The 25,560-nt window shown below is 43.5% G+C and overlaps 1 protein-coding gene across 2 annotated transcripts in view; it reads right to left on the bottom strand.

Moving 5' to 3' along the window:
- Positions 1-24,784, bottom strand: part of kif3ca (kinesin family member 3Ca) — a 181,901-nt gene extending 157,117 nt beyond the window's left edge. For both annotated transcript variants that reach the window (XM_078213014.1, XM_078213015.1), the window contains exons 1-2: positions 24,137-24,784; positions 21,544-22,409 (exon numbers count right to left, since the gene is read on the bottom strand). In XM_078213014.1, the coding sequence (XP_078069140.1) occupies positions 21,544-22,409; positions 24,137-24,668 (1,398 nt within the window). In that variant the 5' untranslated portion in view covers positions 24,669-24,784. The remainder of the gene's footprint in view (positions 1-21,543; positions 22,410-24,136) is intronic.
- Positions 24,785-25,560: the final 776 nt, after the last annotated feature.

Here is a 25,560-nt window from a genome sequence, read left to right as displayed (position 1 = left end):
AGTAGCTACACTTAACTAGTAAAATACCCAAACCATACGCATATCTCTAGTGATTTACCACTTGCGTCTATTGTTACTTTTCGTTGTAATATTTAAATTTTAGGCATTCATCTGATAGAAACTTTAGCTGCGCTAAAGTGCTGATGAATGGGATTAGGTGGGAGGTCAGGTATTTCTTGTGTGTTGGTGCAGATTCGACGGGCCAAAGGGCCTGTGCGGCACTTTATGATTCTTATCCAGGGTGTTAATATTGAGTGGACATCAGACGCGAAATCAGTGATTTCTTAACTGGACAATTCCCACGTCTGATTTTAACTGTTGCAGCAGCAAAAAACAATGACACAAATTTGAGTTTTCAGGACATGATAAAAGATATTTATTTCTGAACCATCAAACATATATTTTAAATTGAGATTCAACAAAACAACTTTTACTTAAATACATTACCTTATTCATAGAAAAACTTCCCAAGCTGCTTAACAAATATAGAGACAGACTAAAAATAGACATGCAGTCAAAGGAGACATTGGATGGAATGGGCGCCTGATCTTCAAGCTGGAGAAAGAGTGAGGGGGTTTGGGGCTGGAACAGCTACCAATGACGACCAATCATAGGACAAAGGAGAGTGGATGCACAAGATTGCCAAAGTAAGAGGAACAGAGAATTTTGGTGGGATTATACTGCTGAACTAGGTCTGATTGGTAGAAGCGCATGAAAGAATTTAAAACGAGGATAAGAATTTTAAATTTGAAGCTTTGCAAAACAGGAGTCAATGTCGGGGTGAGAAGGGCTTGATGAGATGGGCATGAAATTTTGGATGAGTTGAAATACCAAAATGCCAGATCCAGAAGTGTGGCAGATTGGAGGCCATGAAGGCGAGGCAATGGCCTAGTGAGATTATTGCTGGACTATTAATCCATAAACTCAGCTCATGTTCTGGGGACCCAGGTTCAAATCCCGCCACAGCAGATGGTGGAATTTGAATTCAATAAAAAATATCTGGAATTTAGAATTCACTGATGACCATAAAACCATTGTTGATTGTCGGAAAAACCTACCTGGTTCGCTAATGTCCTTTAAGGAAGGAAATCTGCCGTCCTTACCCGGTCTGGCCTACATGTGACTGCTGAGCCACAGCAATGTGGTTGATTCTCAACTGCCCTCCAAGGGCAACTAGGGATGGGCAATAAATGCTGGCCAGCCAGCGACGCCCAACTCCCACAAATAAATAATAAAAAATAAATAATGAATGATTACGGATGGCCGAGTCTGGGAGTAAAAAGTCATGATGGAGGATTCAGTGGTTAATTGAAATATTGAGGAGCCAGTTAGCAGCAAGCTACCTTGCTGTTGGAGCGGTGAGGAGTTCAAAGCCCAACTTGAAGTCTAATAGTGTACGGAGGTTGCTTAACAGTCTGGTTCAACCTGACACAGAGACGGGGAAGGGGGATAAAATTTTTGTAGTGAGGGTAGGGCGTTTACAAATATGACAGTCTATTTTCAGGGAAATCTATACTCATGCACCCCCTTCCTCATCCCCATTTTAATCCCAAGCTCAAAAGAATAGCATGAGTTATACCTTCTATATTTTACTGTGACCACAAGCAGGACTGTCTAATAAAGTATTCCAGTTTGAACAATGATTACACGCAATAGCCAACTTTGGCCCCTAAAACATCAGCACAGTTATAGGTGCTGAACTCAAATATACTGGAACCCAAAATCCATGTTTGGATTTTAATTTGAAATTGTTGAGAACTGTTCAGTGGCCTATAATAAGGAGGACGATTGCACATTGCAGTACTCCCAAGAGAAAGTGACACTCAGGAATTCTAGCCAGTGCAATGTAGATTTATTAGAACTATATCTGAACTCCAAGAACTAAATTACAAGGTGAGATTAAACTGTGGTTACATTCTCTGGAGTTTGGATGATTAAGGGGTGATTTCATTCAAGCTTTCAATGAAAGGCGGATGTGGTAGCGTAGTGGTATTGTTGCTGCACTAGTATCCAGAGACTCAAGGTAAAGCCCTGGGGACCCGGCTTTGAATTCCACCATGGTAGAGTGTGAAATCTGAATTCAATAAAAATCTGGACTTAAAAGTCTAACGATGACCATGAAACCATTGTCGATTGTTGAAAAAACCCATCTAGTTCGCAGATGTCCTTTAGGGAAGGAAATCTGCCGTCCTTACCTGGTCTGGCCTACATGTGACTTTGGACCCACAGCGATGTGGTTGACTCTTAAATACTCTCAGGGATGGGCGATAAGTGTTGGCCCAGCCAGCAACGCCCACATCCCATGAACGAATAAAAAAAATAATATGGGAGACTGATAGGATAGATAGAGAGAAATTGTTTCCACTGATGGATGAGTCTCAGACTTAATCTAAATATTAGCGCCAGACTATTCAGGAGTGAAGCTAGAAAACACTTCAAAATGCAAAAGATGCTAGAAGTTGGAACTCTCTTCCTCAAATGGCAGTTGATGCTGGATCAGTTGTTCACGTCAAATATGAAATCGATAGCTTTTTGTTAACCAAAGGCATTAAGAGATATGAAGGATGGTGAGTAGTGTTAGGTCACAGATCAGCCATGAATGGTAGTACAGGCTCGAGCGTTTAAACGGCCTGCTCCTGTTCCTATCTTTCAGTATTCATGGTATAGTCACAGCAGCTGTGTGCAGCTGAGGAAAAGATTTACTGGTATCATGAGGATAGTGGAGGTGAAGGAATGTATGCCTAGTATTACACATACTTCTTGAAGGGTTCATCAGGCTTGGAAGAGACCATAGCTAGGAACTACTGTACCCTCTGGGAAATACCACATTTTGCGTTCTCCTTCTGAACACAGCTTTCACTTTACCAAAGATGCAGCACGTGTGACAGAGGGTTGGCCACTGAGGACCAGCAAGTAGCTATCCAGATTTCCAACCAAAGTCTTTCCTCTACTGTTGGAGGGTTTCTCAGGAAATTCAGCAACTACAATGTAGAGATTAACCTCCATTTCCAAAAATCCATCAATCCAGTTTTTATTTACCTTTAAACAATGCAGGCACTGTGGACAACCACGTAAAGAATGTGGCTCAAGTGTGCTTCTGAGATAATGGCCATTTAAAATCCAATTCAGATTAATTCTGTTTATCCCCTCATTAGAATAATTTGATTGTCTCCAATGAAGCCCAGGAATAAAACTTCCTTTAAAATAATGAAATTCTTTGCATAAAATGGGACACAATTGCACTCCCAACAACTCCTCACCCAACGTTATGATTCATTGTTGACCATAGTGTAGCTTCACTCCCAATGCAAGCTACGTTCAATTATGGCTTATGAATGTAAAAATCGCTCAGCAATTCTCAAGCCAAGTTATCAAAATATCCCAAAAATCCAAAGCAGGTTGTCAAAACATCCTAGAGGATGTGGGCAGGCAATGAAATCATTGTGGAAGCCTGCAGCAGGTCAGAAACATACCAAGGGAACCAGCTGGGTCTGAGGGTAGGATGTCACCAGTACCAACAGACTCTTGAAAACCCAGCACTGTGGGGAAAACTTCGTAAAGATAAAGAGTACTTCAATTCTGAGAATGGAGCAAAAGCAAACATGAAGTCCAGCAGAGATGAACAACCTTACTCCTGAAAGACTTCATGATGGTTCTGTTGATAAGTGTTTGGGTAAGTTAAATTATTTTTTAAAATGTGGTTGCATTTTCTGCTTTATCAATTTAGTTATCTACTAACAAACCAAGATGGACACTAAATGAATTTGAAAATTAAACATTTTGAGTGGTCTTGTTGGTTTGTTGAGTTGTATATTGGTACTTCCAATTCCTCATTGTATGTTTTAATTTTATTCATTGATGGTTTTACTAATCAATTTTTAACATACAATTCACATATTTCAGTTAAATTTGTCACTTCATTTATTTGTGCAAATCAAGAATTTTCCGTTTTAACAATTGCAAGACAGGATGGACAAAATAGTGAATAGTTTGAAAAATTAAAAATGTTTGAAAATGACTTTTAAGAGTTTGTATCAATTGTAAAGTGGTCAATTAAATTTTCTGGATAATAGGAAATACCATGTGACCTGATAATCAACCCTTGATTTTGATTTTATTATTGTCACATGTATTGAAAAGTATTGTTCCTTGCGCATGATACAGACAAAGCATACCGTTCATAGAGTACATGGGGGAGAAGGAAAGGAGAGAGTGAAGAATGCAGTGTTACAGTCACAGGGTGTAGAGAAAGATCAACTTAATATAAGGTAGGTCCATTCAAAAGTATGATGGCAGCAGGGAAGAAGATGTTCCTGAGTCGATTGGTATGTGATCTCAGACTTTGGTATCTTTTCCCGTGCGTGTGGTGCTTGATTATGCTGGCTGCTTTTCTGAGGCAGTGAGAAATGATGATGGTGTTGATGGATGGGAGGCTGGTTTGCGTGATGGACTGGGCTGCTTTATCTGGAAGCAGTGTCAAAAGGAATTTAGAAATACTGAAACCAAGTGGCAGAGAGATGAAGAGAAAAGGGAAGAGCTGGAGAGAAGACACAGTCTGCAAGCTCAGTGAGAGAACTGGTTTTCTGAATGGTCAGAAAACACATGTTGGACAGCTGCTGTTGTTTGCTTCACTGAATGCCCAGAACAGGCCAGACCGTGTGAAGGTGAAGACAGTTCTGGTAGATTCACACACCCACAACCAGTGAGAGCTCAGAGTTGCAAGGGTTTCAGAAAGAAGGGTGCCATTGTGTAGATGATTGCACAGGCAGAACACTGTTCATGTGGATACTGCTACCTGGAGAGAATCGGCTAAGTTCTTGAAGGAAACAGGTTGGAACTCTTGTAAATGACAGGCATGCTGCCTTTCCTTCATTAACCCACATTTGTCCATGTGATTATTAATTTTGTCTAAATTATTGTTTCTGGAAGTTTCCCCATCATTGAAGTTAAATTCACTGACCCTTGGTTGCTGGGCTTATATTTACACTGCTTTCTGAACAAGGGTGTAACATTTGCAATTCTCTGGTACCACACTGACAGTAAGAAGTTTAACAACAGCAGGTTAAAGTCCTGTTGGACTTTAACTTTGTTAGACGTTGTTGGACTTTAACCTGGTGTTGTTAAACTTCTTACTGTGTTTACCCCAGTCCAACGCCAGCATCTCCACATCATGACTACCACACTGGCACTCATGTAGATTGAAAAATTATGGCCAATTGTTGGTAATCTCAAAATCAATAGTTTTAGTGTGACTATCCTTTTGTAGTCTGAATTAACATTATGCAGCATTTTCTGCTAAATTGACAAAAGCCATTTAAAACAAACTAAACCTGCATTGTTGGAAATCTGCCAGATCAGTTAACTAGATAGCCTCAATTGTGAGACAAATAAAGAATAAGTAATTCATTAATAGAATGTTACTAAGGTTGATAATGGAATCCATAACACAAAGTGTTTAACTTTAAGTGATAATTATAAACACATTGGCTTGGATTCTCTGATCTCACTCGCCCCGCCACCACTGTCAGTGAGAATGGAGAATTTGGTGCTCAACCAAAACTCCATTCATTGCAGCAGGACTGGAGAATCCCAGCCTTGGGCGAGGTCAGAGAATTCGACCATTATATCATTAAAACTTGATTTTTAATACAAATTCTTAAAATGTTGGGAGAATTGTAAGACACTCCCTTTACAGACAGGTTAAAAAGATAACATGAACTTGTTTAACCTTGATTGAAGGAATGAATGGACTTTTATTTGCAATGTCTCAATTAAAAGCGAATGCAGTTTTGTTAACCAATTGACATTTAGGCTGATATAAGATAAGAGATACAGCTTAAGAGAAGCCATTTTCTTAAAGTTGAAACAAGGTGTGCAATTAGCCAAAGAAAAAAAACAATGGGCTTATTTCGTTAATGACAAACTTTGGACCAATTAGCTATTTTCCAACAATTGACTAAGATGGGCTTTCAGCATCTTTTAGGTGTAAAAAGGGTATGTTGAGAAGCCATATAGAGTGGTGTAGAGAGGAGTGTTGTTTTCACACATTTTCGGAACCTTCACTTCATGTCCTGGTCTGAGAAGGGCGGTGAGAAGTCCACTGAGTTGTGAAAGTTAAGCTTTCTCTTCTTACTGCGAAATGTTGCTAATTGACACTTTGCTTTTTATCTTTCTGACTTGTTACCTTTCTAATAGTTAATAAGCTTTCTGCGTTCACCATTTAAAGTGTTCTTTCTTGCTGTGTGGTTAAATCTGGTGTGCTTTACAACTGGGGAGTTAACTGTAAACTGTAAACAAGTTAACCTATAAACCTTAGCTCAAATAAATCTTAGTCGTTACACAGTGTCTCCACAATTTCCACTCTCCCTTTCCTCAGTATCCTTGGATGCATCTCATCCTGGAATCTTATCAGCTTCAGCCAACCTACCCTATCCACTTCCCTATTAATTTTAAACTCTTCTAGTGTTTATATTACCTCCTGTTTCACCATGGCCTGGGTAGCATCCTCTTCCTTGGTAAAGACAGGTGCAAATGATTCATTTAATGCCTCAACTATGCCCTCTGCTTCCATGCATAAATTCCCTTCTTGGTCCCTAATCAGCCCTATTCCTCCTTTTGCCATGCTTTTGCTATTTATATGCCGATGGAAGACTTTGGGATTCCTTTTTATGCTGGCTGCCAGTTTCTTTTCAGACTCTTTTTAGTTCTCTTATTTGCTTTTTCACCTTCCACCTGAACGTTCTACATATTTAATTTTATATGTTGAACCAATAATTGAAATTATTTATGTAATTATTGATGCTACACTGCACAGCAAGCTTTATCCATGACTTATTCAAGGGGAAAACACAGTCAGAAGTCTCACAACACCAGGTTAAAGTCCAATAGATTTATTTGGTAGCACAAGCCACTAGCTTATTCAAGGGGACCCAAGGAACTTTCTCAAAGACTGGGAAGTATTCAGAAGGGTTATTACCCTCGCTCATCTTTTTGGTTAACTATTGACTGGCATTATCGTATGGAGGCGTGCACATCTCTATCCTCTTGTCCAAGGGTAGTGGTTTGTGGAGGCATGTTTAGAGAATAGGAAAACTAAATTAAAAGAGCATATATGGATGAAGATAATTTATTTGCATTTTTGAACAGGTGGCACATACTCAATGGGCAAATGGCTTTCTTCTGCACTGTATGGTATTATGGTTCTATGAAATTCAAAACCAGCTGCTCAACTAAGGGTTCAGTTGGTAGCTATAAGCAATTCTTGCTTCATAGTTGCAACCATTGATCTCCAATTCCTCTGATGTGCTGCTGCCTTAAAACAATGTCTTATGGATAAATGGCATCACAGCATCATAGATATTTACAGCGCAGCACAGCAGGAGGCCATTTGGTCCATTGCCTCCTTACTGACTCCTTGAAAGAACTGTCTTTATTGTTTTGCTTTCCCTGTTCAAATGTAATTTTTCATTTTTTTTAAGTTTCTCATTTGCCAATCCACATCTTAATAATACTTTTATTACAAAAAACAATTTTCTATTCACAATTAAATATTGAGAAGACTGAAGTAATGGTTTTAAGTCCCCACAATCCAAACTCCAAAATCTAGCTACCAAACTCCAACCCTCTCCCTGGCATTAGCCTGAGATTTAATTGTTCTCTCATGGGATATGGGCATCGCTGGTTAGGTCAACATCTATTGCTCATCCCTAATTGCTCTTGAGAAACTGGTGGTGAGCTGCCTTCTTGAACTGATGAGTCCATGTGGTGTAGGTACACTCAGAGTGCTGTTACGAAGGGATTTCCAGGATTTTGACACAATGGTAGTGAAGGAACGGCGATATATTTCCAAGTCACGATCCTGTGTGGCTTGGAAGGGAACTTGCAATCGATTTCCCCATGCATTTGCTGCCCTTGTCCTTCAAGACGGTAGAGGTTGTGGGTTTAGAAGGTGCTGTTGAAGGGCCCTTGGTGAGTTGCTGCAGTGCATCTTGTAGATGGTACACACTGCTGCCACTGTATGTCAGAGGAAGGAACGGATATTTATGGAGCAGGTAGCAATCAAATGGGCTACTGGATCCTGGATGATTCTTGAGTGTTGTTGGAACTTCATTCATCCAGGCAAGTGGGTATTCCATTATACCCCTGACCTGTGCTTTGTAGATGATGTACTGGCTTTTGGGAATCAGGAGATGGGTTACTCGCCATAGAATTCCCAGCCTCTGATCTGCTCTGGCAACCACAATACATCTATGGCTGGTCCAGTTCAATTTCTGGTCAATGGTAGACCCCAGATGTTGATAGTGAAGTATTCAGCATTAGTAATGCCATTGAATGTCAAGACAAAATTGTTAAAATCTCTGATTTTGAAGATGGGTATTGTCTGGCACTTTCGTGGCATGAATGTTATTTGCCATTTATCAAACTAAGCCTGGATGTTCTCGAGGTTTGTGCATACTGACAGTACCTGTTTCAGTATCCGAGGAATCAAGAATGATACTGAACATTGTGCAATGATCAGTAAACATCCCCACTTCTGACCTTATCATGGAAGTTCATTGATGAAACAGCTGAAGATGGTTGAGCCTGGAGCACTACCCAGTGGAACACCTGCAGTGATGTCCAGGGACTAAAATGATTGATCTCCAACTACTGCAACCATCTTCCTTTGTGCCGTGTATGACTCCAACCAATGGTGAGTTTTCCCCCGAATTCCATTGACTCCAGTTTTGCTAGGGCTCCTTATTGCCACGCTTGGTCAAATGCTGCCTTGATGTCAAGTGCAGTCACTCTCACCTCGCCTCTGGAGTTCAACTTTTTTGTCCATGTTTAGAACAAAGGTGTAATGAGGTCAGAAGCTAATTGGCCCTGACAGAACCTCAACCTAACCGGGAAATTTTCTCGTCCCACCCGCCACAGGAATCGCAGCAGGTGGTGGGGCAGACCATGTAAAGGTCTGTTGACCTCGGGCAGGATTTTCCAGCTTTAGGCGAGTGCAGCCAGAAAATCCCACCCATAGCCTCAGACCCACTCCCCTCACTCTCAAACTGAATATAAAATTCAATCATATTATGGTCACTGCTATGTTGGGGCACCTTTACTGTGAGATCATTAATTACTCCTATCTTGTTACATAGGTCCAGTGCAAATTCATTCTTTTATTCCAAATGTGTGTCCAAAACATTTGATATAAAGTTATAGAGTACAGAAGACCATTCATCCCCGAGTCCATTCTCTTTAAAGAGCAATCCAATCACTCCAATTACTCTGCTTTATTCTTATAGACTGAATGTTTATTTCCTTCAAGTGGCCATTCAATTTCTGTTTGAAATAATTGTCTCTGCTTCCCCCACCCTTAGAAACAGTGAGTCCCGGGTCATTGTCACTTGCTGCATTAACAAGTTATTTCTCACATCCTCCTTGCATCTCTTGTCCAAAACCTTAAAATTGGTGTCCGTCAGTCAGTCCATGTGCCATCAAAAAGCTTTTCTTTGCCTAACTTATCTAAACCTGTCACGGTTGTGTGCACCTCTACCAAACCTTCCCTCAATCTGCTTTGCTCATGAAGAACAGCTTCTCCAACCCTCATCCCTGGATCTGTTCTGGTAAATCTCCTCTGCACTCTCTCAAGGACCTCACATCCTTTCTAAAGTGCGGTGATCAGAACTGGACACAATGTTATAGTTGTAGCCTAACCAGAACTTTACAGAGGGTGAGCATATCTTCCCTCCTTTGGTGCTCAAAACCTCTATTCATGAAGCCCAAGATTCCATATAAAACAAGTGGGGATGTTTACTGATCATAGCACAATATTCAGTATCATTCTTGATTCCTTGGCTACTGAAACAGATAAATGTCAGTATGCACAATCCTCGACAACATCCATTCCATACAAAGCTAACTGCTCCCCCAAAATGTCCTGTCAACTTTAAAGATGCACATGAATCCCAGGTCCTCCTATCCCTGTATATATTATGTGAAATTGTGCCTTTTAGTCTATATTGCCTCTCCCAACTGCTTCTTTAAACATGCACCATCTCACACTTCTCCAGATTACATTCTCATCTGCCACCTGCCAGCCTATTCAGCCAGTCAAGCTGTATCCCATTGCAGTCACTTCACACTAACTTCACTCTCAGCCACACTTCCAAATTTGGTGTAATTAGCAAATTTTGAGATTTAGAGATTTTATTCTGCATACCAATGTCCAGGTGATTTATGCATATTAACAAAAACAGTGGGGCAGTGCTGAACCCTGTAGAGTGGGACAGTGCTGAACCCCTGCACAGTGGGGCAGTGCTGAACCCTGTAGAGTGGGGCAGTGCTGAACCCTGTAGAGTGGGGCAGTGCTGAACCCTGTACAGTGGGGCAGTGCTGAACCCTGCACAGCGGGGCAGTGCTGAACCCTGCACAGCGGGGCAGTGCTGAACCCTGCACAGCGGGGCAGTGCTGAACCCTGTACAGTGGGGCAGTGCTGAACCCTGCACAGTGGGACAATGCTGAGCCCTGTACAGTGGGGCAGTGCTGAGCCCTATAGAGTGGGACAGTGCTGAACCCTGTACAGTGGGGCAGTGCTGAACCCTGCACAGTGGGGCAGTGCTGAGCCCTGAAGAGTGGGACAGTGCTGAGCCCTGTAGAGTGGGACAGTGCTGAACCCTGTAGAGTGGGACAGTGCTGAGCCCTGTAGAGTGGGACAGTGCTGAACCCCTGCACAGCGGGGCAGTGCTGGGCCCTGTAGAGTGGGACAGTGCTGAGCCCTGTAGAGTGGGACAGTGCTGAACCCTGTACAGCGGGGCAGTGCTGAACCCCTGCACAGCGGGGCAGTGCTGAGCCCTGCACAGCGGGGCAGTGCTGAGCCCTGCACAGCGGGGCAGTGCTGAACCCTGTAGAGTGGGACAGTGCTGAACCCTGTAGAGTGGGACAGTGCTGAACCCTGTAGAGTGGGACAGTGCTGAACCCCTGCACAGCGGGGCAGTGCTGAACCCCTGCACAGTGGGGCAGTGCTGAGCCCTGCACAGTGGGGCAGTGCTGAACCCTGTAGAGTGGGACAGTGCTGAACCCTGTAGAGTGGGACAGTGCTGAACCCTGTAGAGTGGGACAGTGCTGAACCCCTGCACAGCGGGACAGTGCTGAACCTCTGCACAGTGGGGCAGTGCTGAGCCCTGCACAGTGGGGCAGTGCTGAACCCCTGCACAGCGGGACAGTGCTGAACCCCTGCACAGTGGGACAGTGCTGAACCTCTGCACAGTGGGGCAGTGCTGAGCCCTGCACAGTGGGACAGTGCTGAACCCCTGCACAGTGGGACAGTGCTGAACCCCTGCACAGTGGGACAGTGCTGAACCCCTGCACAGTGGGACAGTGCTGAACCCTGTACAGTGGGACACTGCTGAACCCCTGCACAGTGGGACAGTGCTGAACCCTGTACAGTGGGACACTGCTGAACCCTGCACAGTGGGACAGTGCTGAACCCTGTAGAGTGGGACACTGCTGAACCCTGTACAGTGGGACAGTGCTGAACCCTGTACAGTGGGACAGTGCTGAACCCTGTAGAGTGGGACACTGCTGAACCCTGTACAGTGGGACAGTACTGAACCCTGTACAGTGGGACACTGCTGAACCCTGTACAGTGGGACAGTGCTGAACCCTGTAGAGTGGGACAGTGCTGAACCCCTGCACAGTGGGGCAGTGCTGAACCCTGTACAGTGGGACACTGCTGAACCCTGTACAGTGGGACACTGCTGAACCCTGTAGAGTGGGACAGTGCTGAACCCCTGCACAGTGGGGCAGTGCTGAACCCTGTACAGTGGGGCAGTGCTGAACCCTGTACAGTGGGACAGTGCTGAACCCCTGCACAGCGGGGCAGTGCTGAACCCTGTACAGTGGGGCAGTGCTGAGCCCTGTACAGTGGGGCAGTGCTGAGCCCTGTACAGTGGGGCAGTGCTGAACCCTGCACAGCGGGGCAGTGCTGAACCCTGCACAGTGGGACAATGCTGAGCCCTGTACAGTGGGGCAGTGCTGAGCCCTGTACAGTGGGGCAGTGCTGAGCCCTGTACAGTGGGGCAGTGCTGAACCCTGCACAGTGGGGCAGTGCTGAACCCTGCACAGTGGGGCAGTGCTGAGCCCTGCACAGCGGGGCAGTGCTGGGCCCTGTAGAGTGGGACAGTGCTGAACCCTGTAGAGTGGGACAGTGCTGAACCCTGTAGAGTGGGACAGTGCTGAACCCTGTAGAGTGGGACAGTGCTGAACCCTGTAGAGTGGGACAGTGCTGAACCCTGTAGAGTGGGACAGTGCTGAACCCCTGCACAGCGGGGCAGTGCTGAACCCCTGCACAGTGGGACAGTGCTGAACCCCTGCACAGTGGGGCAGTGCTGAGCCCTGCACAGTGGGGCAGTGCTGAACCCTGTAGAGTGGGACAGTGCTGAACCCTGTAGAGTGGGACAGTGCTGAACCCTGTAGAGTGGGACAGTGCTGAACCCTGTAGAGTGGGACAGTGCTGAACCCCTGCACAGCGGGGCAGTGCTGAACCCCTGCACAGTGGGACAGTGCTGAACCCCTGCACAGTGGGGCAGTGCTGAGCCCTGCACAGTGGGGCAGTGCTGAACCCTGTAGAGTGGGACAGTGCTGAACCCTGTAGAGTGGGACAGTGCTGAACCCTGTAGAGTGGGACAGTGCTGAACCCCTGCACAGCGGGGCAGTGCTGAACCCCTGCACAGTGGGACAGTGCTGAACCTCTGCACAGTGGGGCAGTGCTGAGCCCTGCACAGCGGGGCAGTGCTGAACCCCTGCACAGCGGGGCAGTGCTGAACCCCTGCACAGTGGGACAGTGCTGAACCTCTGCACAGTGGGGCAGTGCTGAGCCCTGCACAGTGGGACAGTGCTGAACCCCTGCACAGTGGGACAGTGCTGAACCCTGTACAGTGGGACACTGCTGAACCCTGCACAGTGGGACAGTGCTGAACCCTGTAGAGTGGGACAGTGCTGAACCCTGTACAGTGGGACAGTGCTGAACCCTGTACAGTGGGACACTGCTGAACCCTGTACAGTGGGACAGTGCTGAACCCTGTACAGTGGGACAGTGCTGAACCCTGTACAGTGGGACAGTGCTGAACCCTGTAGAGTGGGACACTGCTGAACCCTGTACAGTGGGACAGTGCTGAAACCTGCAGAGTGGGACACTGCTGAACCCTGTACAGTGGGACACTGCTGAACCCTGTACAGTGAGACAGTGCTGAACCCTGCAGAGTGGGACACTGCTGAACCCTGTACAGTGGGACACTGCTGAACCCTGTACAGTGGGACAGTGCTGAACCCTGTAGAGTGGGACAGTGCTGAACCCCTGCACAGCGGGGCAGTGCTGAACCCCTGCACAGTGGGACAGTGCTGAACCTCTGCACAGTGGGGCAGTGCTGAGCCCTGCACAGTGGGACAGTGCTGAGCCCTGCACAGTGGGACAGTGCTGAACCTCTGCACAGTGGGGCAGTGCTGAGCCCTGCACAGTGGGACAGTGCTGAGCCCTGCACAGTGGGACAGTGCTGAACCCTGTAGAGTGGGGCAGTGCTGAACCCCTGCACAGCGGGGCAGTGCTGAACCCCTGCACAGTGGGACAGTGCTGAACCCTGTAGAGTGGGACAGTGCTGAACCCTGTAGAGTGGGACAGTGCTGAACCCTGTAGAGTGGGACAGTGCTGAACCCCTGCACAGTGGGACAATGCTGAGCCCTGTACAGTGGGACAATGCTGAACCCTGTAGAGTGGGACAGTGCTGAACCCTGTAGAGTGGGACAGTGCTGAACCCCTGCACAGCGGGGCAGTGCTGAACCCTGTACAGTGGGACAGTGCTGAACCTCTGCACAGTGGGGCAGTGCTGAACCCTGCACAGTGGGACAGTGCTGAACCTCTGCACAGTGGGGCAGTGCTGAACCCTGTACAGTGGGACAGTGCTGAACCCTGTAGAGTGGGACAGTGCTGAACCATTATCTACCGTCCTCCAGTTTGAAAAACAGACATTTTTCACAACTCAGTGTTTCGTGCCCATAAATCTATCACTTCATCCAAGACACTGACCTTCCTGATCCATCAGCCTCAAGTTTGTTAACCAGCCTTTTTTTTGTCTTTTGGTACTTTATTCCTAACGAAAAAAACCAGTTAAGTCCAGAGTACCCACATGAAGGACGAACCAGATCCAAGCTGACAAGACACAATGTACATCCCATCTTGGGCTTGATCAAACAAGAACCAAGCTAACAGGGTAAGGCTTTGTATAACCTTCCTGGGCTCAATCTGAGCTTCATCTTAGCCAAAAGCCGAAATGATTTGAAAAAATTGCATCAGGTGAAGCCTCAGTTTAACCTCATTAGTTACCCTGAGTGCTTACACTTGATCTTTGCCAAAAGGCTGAGAAGCGATAAGCAGCCTTTTACGTGTACTTTATCAAAGCCTTTGTTAAAATCCATACAGACAACATCCATTGCATTCCCTTTATCAACCTCCTCTGTTACTACATCAAAAAATATAATTAGATCAGTCAAACATGCTGTGCTGGTTCTTCTTATTTAATGCAATCTCTCTAAATGTTGATTGATTTTTTTCCCTGATGACTATTTCTAAAACTTTATCGTTGATGTTAAACATTGCCCTGATACCTGCTACAGTTTCCATTCATTTTCAGCTTCTCCTATGCTGTCTATTCCATTGTGGTTGAGATGAAAGTTGCATGCTTTGACACATTCCATAACTTACATTGCAACACCGCAACTATTGCAAGCCAGAACTGGGACAAAGGACCAAAGGAAAGGCAATGAAATTAATGATGTTCCTGTTGTGGATACATACCCTCCAATGAACACCCCACTTTCAAGGATCAATATGAACAGTTGAACAGAGACAGAAAAAGAGATATGTCATGGGCAATTAAGGGGAGAGAACCAAATCCCTTTCCAGCAATGCCCACGTCCCATGAAAGAATGAAAAACCAGACTGAACAGTCAAAGTTCAAGGTTCTTGGTTAGAAATAAGCCAATTAACCAAGAAGGGAATAGGCCCATATAAGTTGCAAAGAAAATAAGGCAATTCAGAAAGTGGACAAACAAGGGCATGTATGATATCCCCCTGTGCTTGCACCTCCTCTTTCCTGATCATCCAAGGCCCTAAATACACCTTGCAGATGAAGCAGCGATTCTGTTTTATTTCAATCGAGTCTACTGTTTTTGCTGTCCACAATGTGGTCTCTTCTGCACTGGGGAAACCAAACACAGATCCATCCTGTCTGCAAGCATGACCCCGAGCTTCCGGTGAGCTATCATTTTAATTCTCCACCTTGTTTTCATGCTGACTTTAATTTTCCTGGGCCTACTGCACTGTTCCAGTGAGGCATAATGTAAGTGCCAGGAACAGCATCTCATCTTTCAGTTACAGTCTTCTGGACTCAACAATCTCAGACTGAAAACTTGGTCCCCCATTTCATTTTCTTTCCTTGCTTCGATTTTCAGTCAGCATTACACCTGCTCGAGGCACATCTTTTGTTTCTTTCTCTGGCCCCATCTCCATTCCCTTTGGCCCTGGAGGGCTAGTTTTTTTTTTGTCATTCAATCCCTTCTGAGTGCCAACCAATCACAGGTCATCCTTTTGTTCTTTTTCCATCCATCCTCTACTCAAATATCTCTAACTTTTCCTCATTCTGCCGCAAGGTCATCGTCCTGGAATGCTAACTCGTTTTCTCTCTCTGTATATATGTTTCCGAACCTGTTGAGTTTGTCCCTTCACAAGAGGATACCTGTCACCCAGTGAAGCAAACTCCCTGAAAATGAGCCAGAGCTAGGAACATGGCTGCAGACTCTAGCTGCAGTGATAGAAAACCTGGGCACCTCTATGGCAAAGACCAGCTCTATGTGCCAGGACGTGATGGAAAATACCCACCATCATACTTTCAAACAAAAATTACTGTTTAAAGTTTGAATCCTTTTATATACTTACTGTCCTCAAGTTTCTCAATCGGCCTTTGTATTCTGCAGATAAATAATGGAGTCTGAACTCAGTGAAAGACTATCTTGTAAAATTACTGACCAATTGCTTTCCGAAGTACTGAAGGCATCCTTTACCATTATTAATATTCAGTCTTTTCATTTGAGAGCTGTGTAATTTACGTATTGTGATGGGGTTTATGGCAATAAAAATGTCAGCAATATATATGAAAATGGCGAGGCACCAAAGTCCACTGACTTGATAATAGAACTGGTGCATAACAGAGTCATATTTATGTATGAAGCAGATGGTACAACTCGCAAATAATTGGTTTCAGTTTCCGTATGTTTCTATATGCTCCAACTAAGATTAACGTGAAAACACATCGTTAAAAAAAATAAGTATGAAGCAACTGCCATAGCAAGCTCTAAGTAAGAGTGGCATTTTTGATGTCTATTAATTACTTACTGCCTAATCATTGTTCCATCTTTAAAATTAGGCAGCAGTTTTGTGACGCACAATCAGAATTCAATTCTCAGCCACTGAGACCCTTGTGGGTAAGGACATGTTTCGACAATAACATATTCACTGGGGAGAAATCTGCTTTCCAGTGCAAGCTTCCTGTTCAAGTCTTATCCCAAAGCAGAAAACTCACGTGATTTTTAACAGGAGATAAAAATTGTTTTACACTCTGTGGAAGGAAACATTGTTCTATCTGTAAGGTATATTAGCCATAGGCTGACAGTTCAAAGGGGGTCAGATGCAACACCTCTGGTAGGAATTTTGAAAGTCTATGCACAGAAATTGAAATTCCCACCCAAAGTCAATGAATATTGACTGATCTCCAAATCGGCTGCTTCCAACCACACCAATTACTGCCATGGGCAGGAGCAGAAGATCCTGGCCTGTGGCACGGATTTTCATGGAGTCAGGAGACTCAGTATCTTATCAAAATTGCATCAGGATCCAGGATCTCATCCCCATTTCTGACAGATCCTATTTTCACTGGTATGGAAAAGGAGATGGGATGGGATTCACAAACATGGGAAATCCAAACTCAGCAGGGCCATTTGAACTTAGTGCTGAGTCCAAATACATCCCATTTTTGCTGGAGCAAAGTCTATTTCCTGTAGTATGTGACTTATGACTTTTTAAAAAGTTTATTTATTGTCACAAGTAGGCTTACAGTAACACGGCAATGAATTACTGTGAAAATCTCCTAGTCGCCACACTCCGACACCTGTTTGGGTACACTGAGCAAGAATATTAGCAATTTGGCCAATGCACCTAACCAGTACATCTTTCAGACTGTGGGAGGAAACCAGAGCACCCGGAGGAAACCCACGCAGACACAGGGAGAACGTGCAGACTCCGCACAGACAGTGACCCAAGCCAGGAATCGAACTCGGGTCTCTGGCGCTGTGAGGCAGCAGTGCTAACCACTGTGCGCCTGATTTTTTAGAGCAGAACTGAATGTTTGTAAAAAACAGATAAAATCTGTGGAACTGTTAAGGTATCTAAATACCCTGCCCTTTACATTCTAAAAAAAAACAACCTGCTATGTCATGGAGTTGAAGAAAATCAGTGCATGCAGTTTAGATAGCTTTTTGTTGACATAACCCAAAATGCTATCATTATTGTACTTTTACTGCTTGGTTGCTTCCATAACCGATCATCATCAGAGTGAGAGGTTCCAACTTCATTGTTTGATTGACATCTCCAAGAGGTTATAAAGGGTTAGCTGTTCTTGATTTTGATCTATGAATTCAAAAGTTTGATTTTATATGGGATTAAGTACTTAAGGGGATTTAAATGTATTGAATGGGCCTTTAATGAATGGGAGTGTTTTTGTATATAGTGAAGTTCAAAGTAATTACTTAGAACTTTATTTTTTTAAATCTCAGTATGGCTGCGCCTATGAAGGAATACTGGGTGAATTTGGCATGGAATATGCAAGGACTAAGGGTGGTGTATGGGCTTGGGTTATCATAAATTGGCACTAAGATAGCATATGTGCGTATGAGTGGGGGCATAGGTTGATATGAGGATACAAAGGGCCAAGAGGATGGATGGGGCATAGAATGGCATGATGGGGAATGAGAAACTGAGGGGTAGGGGGCCTAATAGCAAATAAAACAACTGGGATGAAGTCCCAGAGGACCGAGGCGGGTTTTTTAACCCAGCCCACCTTAGCACTTCATAGCTGCAGTGGCTGCCTCCAAGATGTTTCCAGAGGCAGCGGGCTGGCTCCAGCTCACACATTCCTCCCCGGGAATCCTCTCTTCAGGGCACTTTTTCCCAAAGCAATTCAAGCAAGCTTGAAGATATTTCAACTCTGCCCACCTGCCTTGGGGAGGAACTCCACTCCTGAATATCACCTTCACTTTGGAATCATGTACTAAATACTTAACTGACTTCAGGTACAAATACATACCTTCATTCATTCTTAATGATAAAAATATTTTCCCAAACAGGCTCCACTTCGAGAACTAAGAGCCTCCTACTTACCCTAAACATTGCTGTATCGGAAATATACGATACTGTTTAGTAAACCACCCATATGGCACATGATTTGGACCACAAACAACTGCCAGATCGCTGCCTGAAGTTTCATTCATTAACACCTAATTGCTTTATTGCTCTCAAAAGTATTAAAATTATGTTCCTCCCTACATCTTTGAAGTTAAATATTTAGAGGTTGGATTTCCTCCGGCGATATATCAGGGGAAAAAAATCTATAGATTTTTTATTTGTGAAAAAGAAATCGTAAAATAGCAGTTAATGTCTCGAGGATAGGCACAGCATGATTAGTATACTTCATCAGATTCTATAGAAACCAACATGGGAAATCATAACATAAGACGGAAATGTGCTGCCAATTTGACACTGGCTGATACTGGATTGTTCAGTGAAGGGAAATCATCCAACTTTGTTGCTTTCAATTTGATTTGATTTATTATTGTATCATGTATTGGTACACAGTGAAAGGTATTGTTTTGTGCGCACTATACAGACAAAGCATACCATTCATGGAGTTATAAATCATTTGATATAAAAATACTTCCAGCGGTAATGCATTATCAATCCTAAACCACCAAATACAAACCATCAACTTGCTGAAACAAATGAAACACAATTTGGATTTTACTTTGTCCAAACAAATTCGGCAAGCATTTTGAATCTGTATATCAGTCTAATTTAGAAATGTGCGGTTATGTTAAGTCAACGGAGCTCACTTTACTATGTGTGACGTTAGTGTACCTTTAAGAAATGTATTTTTAAAAAAATCATGTTCTCTGCAGCTATAAGCAGTTTTTATTTCATTGTTATCGGGCTGGCTGCTAGAAGTGCTTTAATTGCTCCTTCAGTGTTTTAAATGGGGTTGTTTATTTTTACACAGGGATTTCTTATGATCCTGCATTGTTAGGAGGAAGGTCATGTGTTTTTGACAGTCTTTTTTCCTTCCTAGTGAATTTAAGGTTTCATTTTCTGTTTGGCTGGCAGCAGTGTTAGTTTAGAAGGGAAATCAAGCTGAAAAGAAGTGTTTCTTTCTCTCCCTGGTTTTGGAAATTCTGCTGGTTAGGTGAAAGCAAGGCTTCTTGCCTTCCTGAAGTAGAGAATCTGCTATTGGTGACACAGCCAGAGTCTCTCCCTGGAGGCTGTTCTGATCCAAGCTTGCCTGTGTGTGCCTCAAGAGAACTGAAGCATTCATCCAAAGGACTCAGTCCCAGTATCACGTCAACATTAATTTTTGCTGTGTTAAACCTGTAGAAAGGGTTTTTGTCAATGGGAAGTTTTTGTTTGATTGGAACATTTTAGACATATTTGTTAAGGGTTATACATTATCCTGATTGGTTTGGTTTGTTTTTGTTTACAATTGATAAAAGCGATTGCTAATTTTCTTTCCATACATGTTAACTATATTCTTAAATCAACTTTGTTTGATAAAAGCTCCCTGGTGGGTCATTTGAATGAGACCTGAAGTGAAACATATCATGATTATCCTAGCCAAATTCGAAGTGCAAAACTTATGATCCAGGCTGTTCGAAAAAATTGAAATACCCTGGGATTTAAAACACAAAGATTATTGGAACCTTGTGATTGAAAAGACTAACAAAGACTATTAAAACAGAGTAGATTAACTTAGGATAAGAATCACAGACTGCCTTACACACATATTTTACAGAGGTATTGTCTGCGTAGAAACACATATAACCACAGTTAGAGGATTTAAACATGTATTTTTGAAAGTTGTACTATTGAATAGATGTACATATTGGCTAGTGGCACAGGATTCTAAGGCATCATGGGAAATAGGCCAGTAAAGTGAACCACAATCCTTATAACAATACACTCATAGAAGCATAGCTCTCATCAGCATGGACACCAGACTGCTCAGTGAAAGAGACATTCATTGAGCAAGGACAAGCTAGTGATTCCAGACAGCTAATGAATAGGCCGCGTATTCTACCAGATAAGAGTTTAGGCCAGGTGGCCATGGGAAAGTCAGGCAGAAACTGCTAAAACTTATTGTTCCCATGCTGTCAGAGAATATCTGTAATTGGCCAAAGTATACGATATTTACTAATGATGATTGGCTCATCATGAGCCAGAGGGCAGGTAAAATGTATTTTGGAAGATGTGAAGATGTATAACTGTATTGCCACTGTGGTGTAACTTCAGAGAAGTGTTGGACTACCCAGTCCTTTCTCTCCCAGTGTGCGTTGGTCAATAAAGAACATCTTTCACCAGGAAACTGTGGTCACGAGTTTTTGTATTAACTAAAGTTGAGCACAATACTTCACCTTCTCAAAAATCCCTAACAAGGCGGGCTTCATAAAACACTTTGGAGTTTCTGACCCGAATTACAACATATGAACTAGACAATTTGTAGGTGACTATGATTACAAGAAAACAATCTCTAAGAAGAATTGACTCAATTTCATAAATACTGAATGTGAAGCTTCAGTAGATTAACATCTGAACCTAAAGATGAGCATTTGCCTTGTCACTGAAGGATTACATGCATAATCCATCACTAAAAGATTACAAGATTGAATTTGGAAATGGAATACTGCTGTTAAGGAAACACTGCATCCTCCATATAACATATTAATTTAATTCATTCATGTGTGCTCTGCCAAAAGGCAGGTGCTTGGCTCATTGTCTGCTGCATCTTAAGCTGTTTGCTTGACAGATTTTGTCAGTGGTGGTTTGCCATTGCCTTCCATTCTCAGGAGCAGGGCGAGGAGGCAGGTCCCAAACCTACCTTGGCTGGAATGAGAATCGAACCGGTGTGGCTGTTATTCTGAGCCATATATTAACCATCTAAGCTCACCAGCCCACTATCACATTTTATACTATTTGATTGTCACATCCAAAAAAGGCCCAACACTTGAAAGTGATCCCTATGTCAAACACTGGAGACATTTGTGCTAACAAATACACGTCAAAATGCACAGGCAGGAAACAACATTAATTTTTATGCTCCACTAAATGTGTTATGAAATCTGATTTTAGGAAGGTTTTACTCAAAAATCCAACAACTTGAGGATTGACTCTGAAAGCACTGTTGTTCACTGGCTTACCTTAAATTTAGCTGCAAGTTGCTCTGTGGCTTCTTGCTCCTTCTTCAGATCTTCCATCATTTTCTCTTTCTCTTCTAACAATTTCTGTTTCTCTTCTGCCACCAAATTATGATCATCTTGTATTGCGACTTTCTCTTTCTCCAATGTCTCTTTTTGTTCTTTTAGATAATTTTCCATGTCTTTCTCTATGTTATCTTCAGTCTCCTCGCCTTCCTCTGAGATCTCTTCTCCTTCCAGAATGATTCTCCTTTGGCTTTTTCTTCTTTTCTTGCTCAGCATCCCTCTTCTTTCCAATTGGGCCTTCAGTCGTGCAATCTCCTCTTGAAACTCCCTCAACAAAGCATCTTTGGGGTCCTCATTAATCCTTGGTTTGTTTTTAATATTCTTGGTCCTGTTGGCATATCTCAATGTTGTCAAGCTCTCCTCATAATTGCATGATGCTGGTCCGATAGTGGCCACCATAATTGTCTTAGCATTACCACCTAAGGAGTCTTCCAAAAGGCGGGTTAGTTTTGAGTCTCTGTAAGGAATATGAGTACTCTTGCCATCTACAAGAGCAGATATTACATTGCCCAAAGCAGAAAGAGAAAGATTGATTTTAGTAGCTTCTTTTAGACGCTCTCCTTGAACTCCAGTTTTGCTCTGACGCTCACTACCAGCCAGGTCAACCAGGTTCAACTTGCCCACTCTGATGTGATTTTCACCATCCAGTCCAAGCTCACTGCACTCCACGGTGACAACAAAAATGGCATGAGATCTTGAGCTGTATTCATTCATATTGGTCGATGCTACTGATCTGGTCTGGTTTCCAACATTCATCACATGTTCTATTTCTTTGACATTCTTAGTTACGAAGGATGATAGGTCTGTAAATTAAGAATGAAAACATTTGACCATGGTCCGCTGTTCATTATAAAAGAGCCACTTTCCTAAATTACAAGGTTTCCCCATTTAACTGAAAGAGAGTTTACAAGACTCACACTGGGGAAACATGCCGTTACAGGCCTCACTTTCTTTTCATATTTTAAACTGTGTCATCACTAATCTTGCTACAACAAAGGAGACAGGTAATGAGGACCCCTCCTTTCCAAAGGATCTTGTTTCATATCTAAGCTATCATTCCTGGATAAACAAAGGAAACCAAAATAGTTATTTGGCACATCAAAAATAAACTCCAGATTGTAAAAAATGCCCCAAACTGTAGATTGCTTTATAACCAATGTTTCCGTGAACTGCTTTGATCTCCTGCAGAGAAAGATAGCGATGCTATTTTGAACCATCACTTTTAGCAGAAACTCTCTCCAAAACTATGTGCAATTAAATGAGAATGTAAATACTTAGAACATGTGCAGAATTTACACCCACGGATAAAATTATAGTGTTGATAGATGTTTAGGTAACATTTAAATAATTTTCATTCAAAATCTGTTTAACAAAGTGGAGCTGATTTCTTTTTTTTGTTCTGGCCAAGTCAATGCCTATGTCAGTTTGTCATAACTTTGTAAACACCAACATGTTGTTTCTCAGTTGGACCGATACCACTCAGGAACAAATGAGTACAAGTCACCCACCAGCACTAAAGCAATTTGCCAAGTGAAGAACAGTTACACTAAAGCAAAATAATGCAGATGCTGGAAATCTGAAATAAAAGTGCTGGAACTGCTCAGCAAATCAGGCAGCATCTGTGAGGGAGAAACAAGAATTCACGTGTCAGGTTAATGACCTTTCTTCAGAACTGCTGTCATTAATTGGTTAGGCTTCTCTGCTTCCCTCTCACCCTACAGCATTGGCAATGATGATGGACGAGTTTACTGGAATCCCAGGAGAGAACTGTAAGCAGGAGAATATAAAAATAAGAGGAATGAATTCAAAAACTCAGTCCAACTGTAGTTAATTGAGCCATTGTTCAAATTAATTGACAGTTCTACCAATTACTGAAACACTTAATTGAAGATAATGAGCCAATACCATCCATAATGATGTCAGCATTTTGCTGAGGACATCAAATTCGATTGAACGGTCTGACAGGGAATGACAGTCATGATTAGCAACTTATTCAAATAGTATTTTTTAGCTGATTCATGGCTGAGCCCAGCAAACAGACTGAGCTAAAAGTGTATTCTAGTGCTTGATTCATCATTGAGGCGCTAGAAGATGTTAACTATCATCTAAATATAACCACTTCCAGGTCCTCTGATCAACTAGATGTTTTAGTTACTGTTCCCTGTGTATTAGCATGTGTGTTTGACGAGTCAGTTATTTCTGTATCAATGATAATTCCAACAATTTGCAAATCCTTAGGTAAAAAAAGTGGTGACTCAGAGATTAAGGTTTGTCCTGAAGCAAAAACAAGTATGATTAATATACTGGATTGGAGTGGAATTATTGGCTGGCCTTTCAATTTCTCAACAAAATGCCAATTGTTTGATGAAACTGACTCCTCCCCTCTCCATCCTCCTCCTCCCATTATCTTGGGAAGAAAACAAATCGAATCACTGGCAGTCCCATTGCCAAGTGTTTACACGTTTTATTTATCTGCTGTGCATTTCACAAAACGCATTTGCAACCTTAACGAAACCGATTCAGATTTTACCTTTAATGTAAACACCAGTTTCTGGCTTTTCTTTTAGCTCCAGTTTTTTGTTCTCATCCTTGTTCAGAAGGTCTCGGATCTCCTCCTGGTAGATCTCCAGATAGGAAGCCCTCACCAGGTACTGCTGGTCCTGGGATCGCGATATGTGGGTGAAAATGTGCTCGAATGAATTGGGAATGATGCCTCTTTTCTCCGGTTCGGCCCAGATGCCTTGCATGGTGTATGTTTTCCCAGTCCCTGTCTGACCATAGGCGAATACTGTCCCATTGAACCCCTGCAGGACCGAGTCAACCAGAGGGCGGACTGTCTCGTCGTACAGGTCGCTTTGCTTGGAGCTGCTGTCATAGACGGCATCAAATGTGAAGGTCTTGGGCACCTCGGTGGGGATGGTTTTGGGGTTTTGAATAGCCACCTGTCCCAATTTCACATCCATGTCCACAATCTGGTCACAAGCAGCCGCTTCTTCTTTCCCATTCATTGGACGGCATCTGACAACCACCTTAACCGATTCGCAGACCTTGGCTTTAGACATCTTGTTTTGTTGGTGTGGCCGCTCCCCTTGTTTGCTCGGAATGCAATGCAGATCAAACAGCCTCCCCACCTCACTGAATGTATTGTGTCTGCAATAAAGCAATGCACCCGTTCCGCATCGTTACTCAGTGCAGCATGCCGGCCAACGCATTCGGGTCTGCACCGCCAGCACACACACCCAACCCCGGCTGCAATTGCAAGTGATGCTCTTCAGGGCAGGGACGCTGGAGAGCGGATGCTTCGAGGTTGCACTGTTCGCCCATTTGCAGCTGGCAACGCCTTTGTCATTTGGCTGGTTGTGCGATTGCAGCGAGCCGGCTCCACCATCAGACTGGCTGCTGAGTGTAGAGATGCTGCTCCTTTCTACCAGAGGAGGACGCCCAGCCCTTGCTCGGGATGCTCACACAGCCAGCCCACAGCAAGCTAGCACCATGACATCATGTCTGATCCGCCCCAAACAATGATTCCAGTGTATACCGGGAAGTGTAGTTGTTGTGTTGCTGCCCAGAATGGTGAAACTGCAGCAAAAAAAACCCCAGAAAGTGCTGGAGAAATTCAGCAGGTCTGACAGCATCTGTGGAGAGAGAATAGAGCCAACTGCTGTCAGGCCTGCTGAGTTTCTCCAGCATTTTCTGTTTTTGTTTCAGATTCCAGCATCCGCAGTGCCTTTATCTTAGTTAAACTGCAGCAGGTTTGAGATCCACATTTGTTGGAAGCAGCTCTGACTGACTTTTCTCCTCGTCCACTATGCTACTGGAGCAGAAGTCAAACACTGATGGGTGGATAAAGGCAAAATACCGCGGATGCTGGAATCTGAAACAAAAACAGGAAATGCTGGAAAATCTCAGCAGGTCTGTCAGCGTCTGTGGAGAGAGAATAGAGCCAACGTTTCA

Source organism: Mustelus asterias, chromosome 5 (assembly GCF_964213995.1).
Source record: "Mustelus asterias chromosome 5, sMusAst1.hap1.1, whole genome shotgun sequence".
Lineage (NCBI taxonomy): Eukaryota > Metazoa > Chordata > Chondrichthyes > Carcharhiniformes > Triakidae > Mustelus > Mustelus asterias.
The sequence above is the reverse complement of the archived record's forward strand: the minus strand, read 5'-3'. Positions and strand labels throughout refer to the sequence as shown.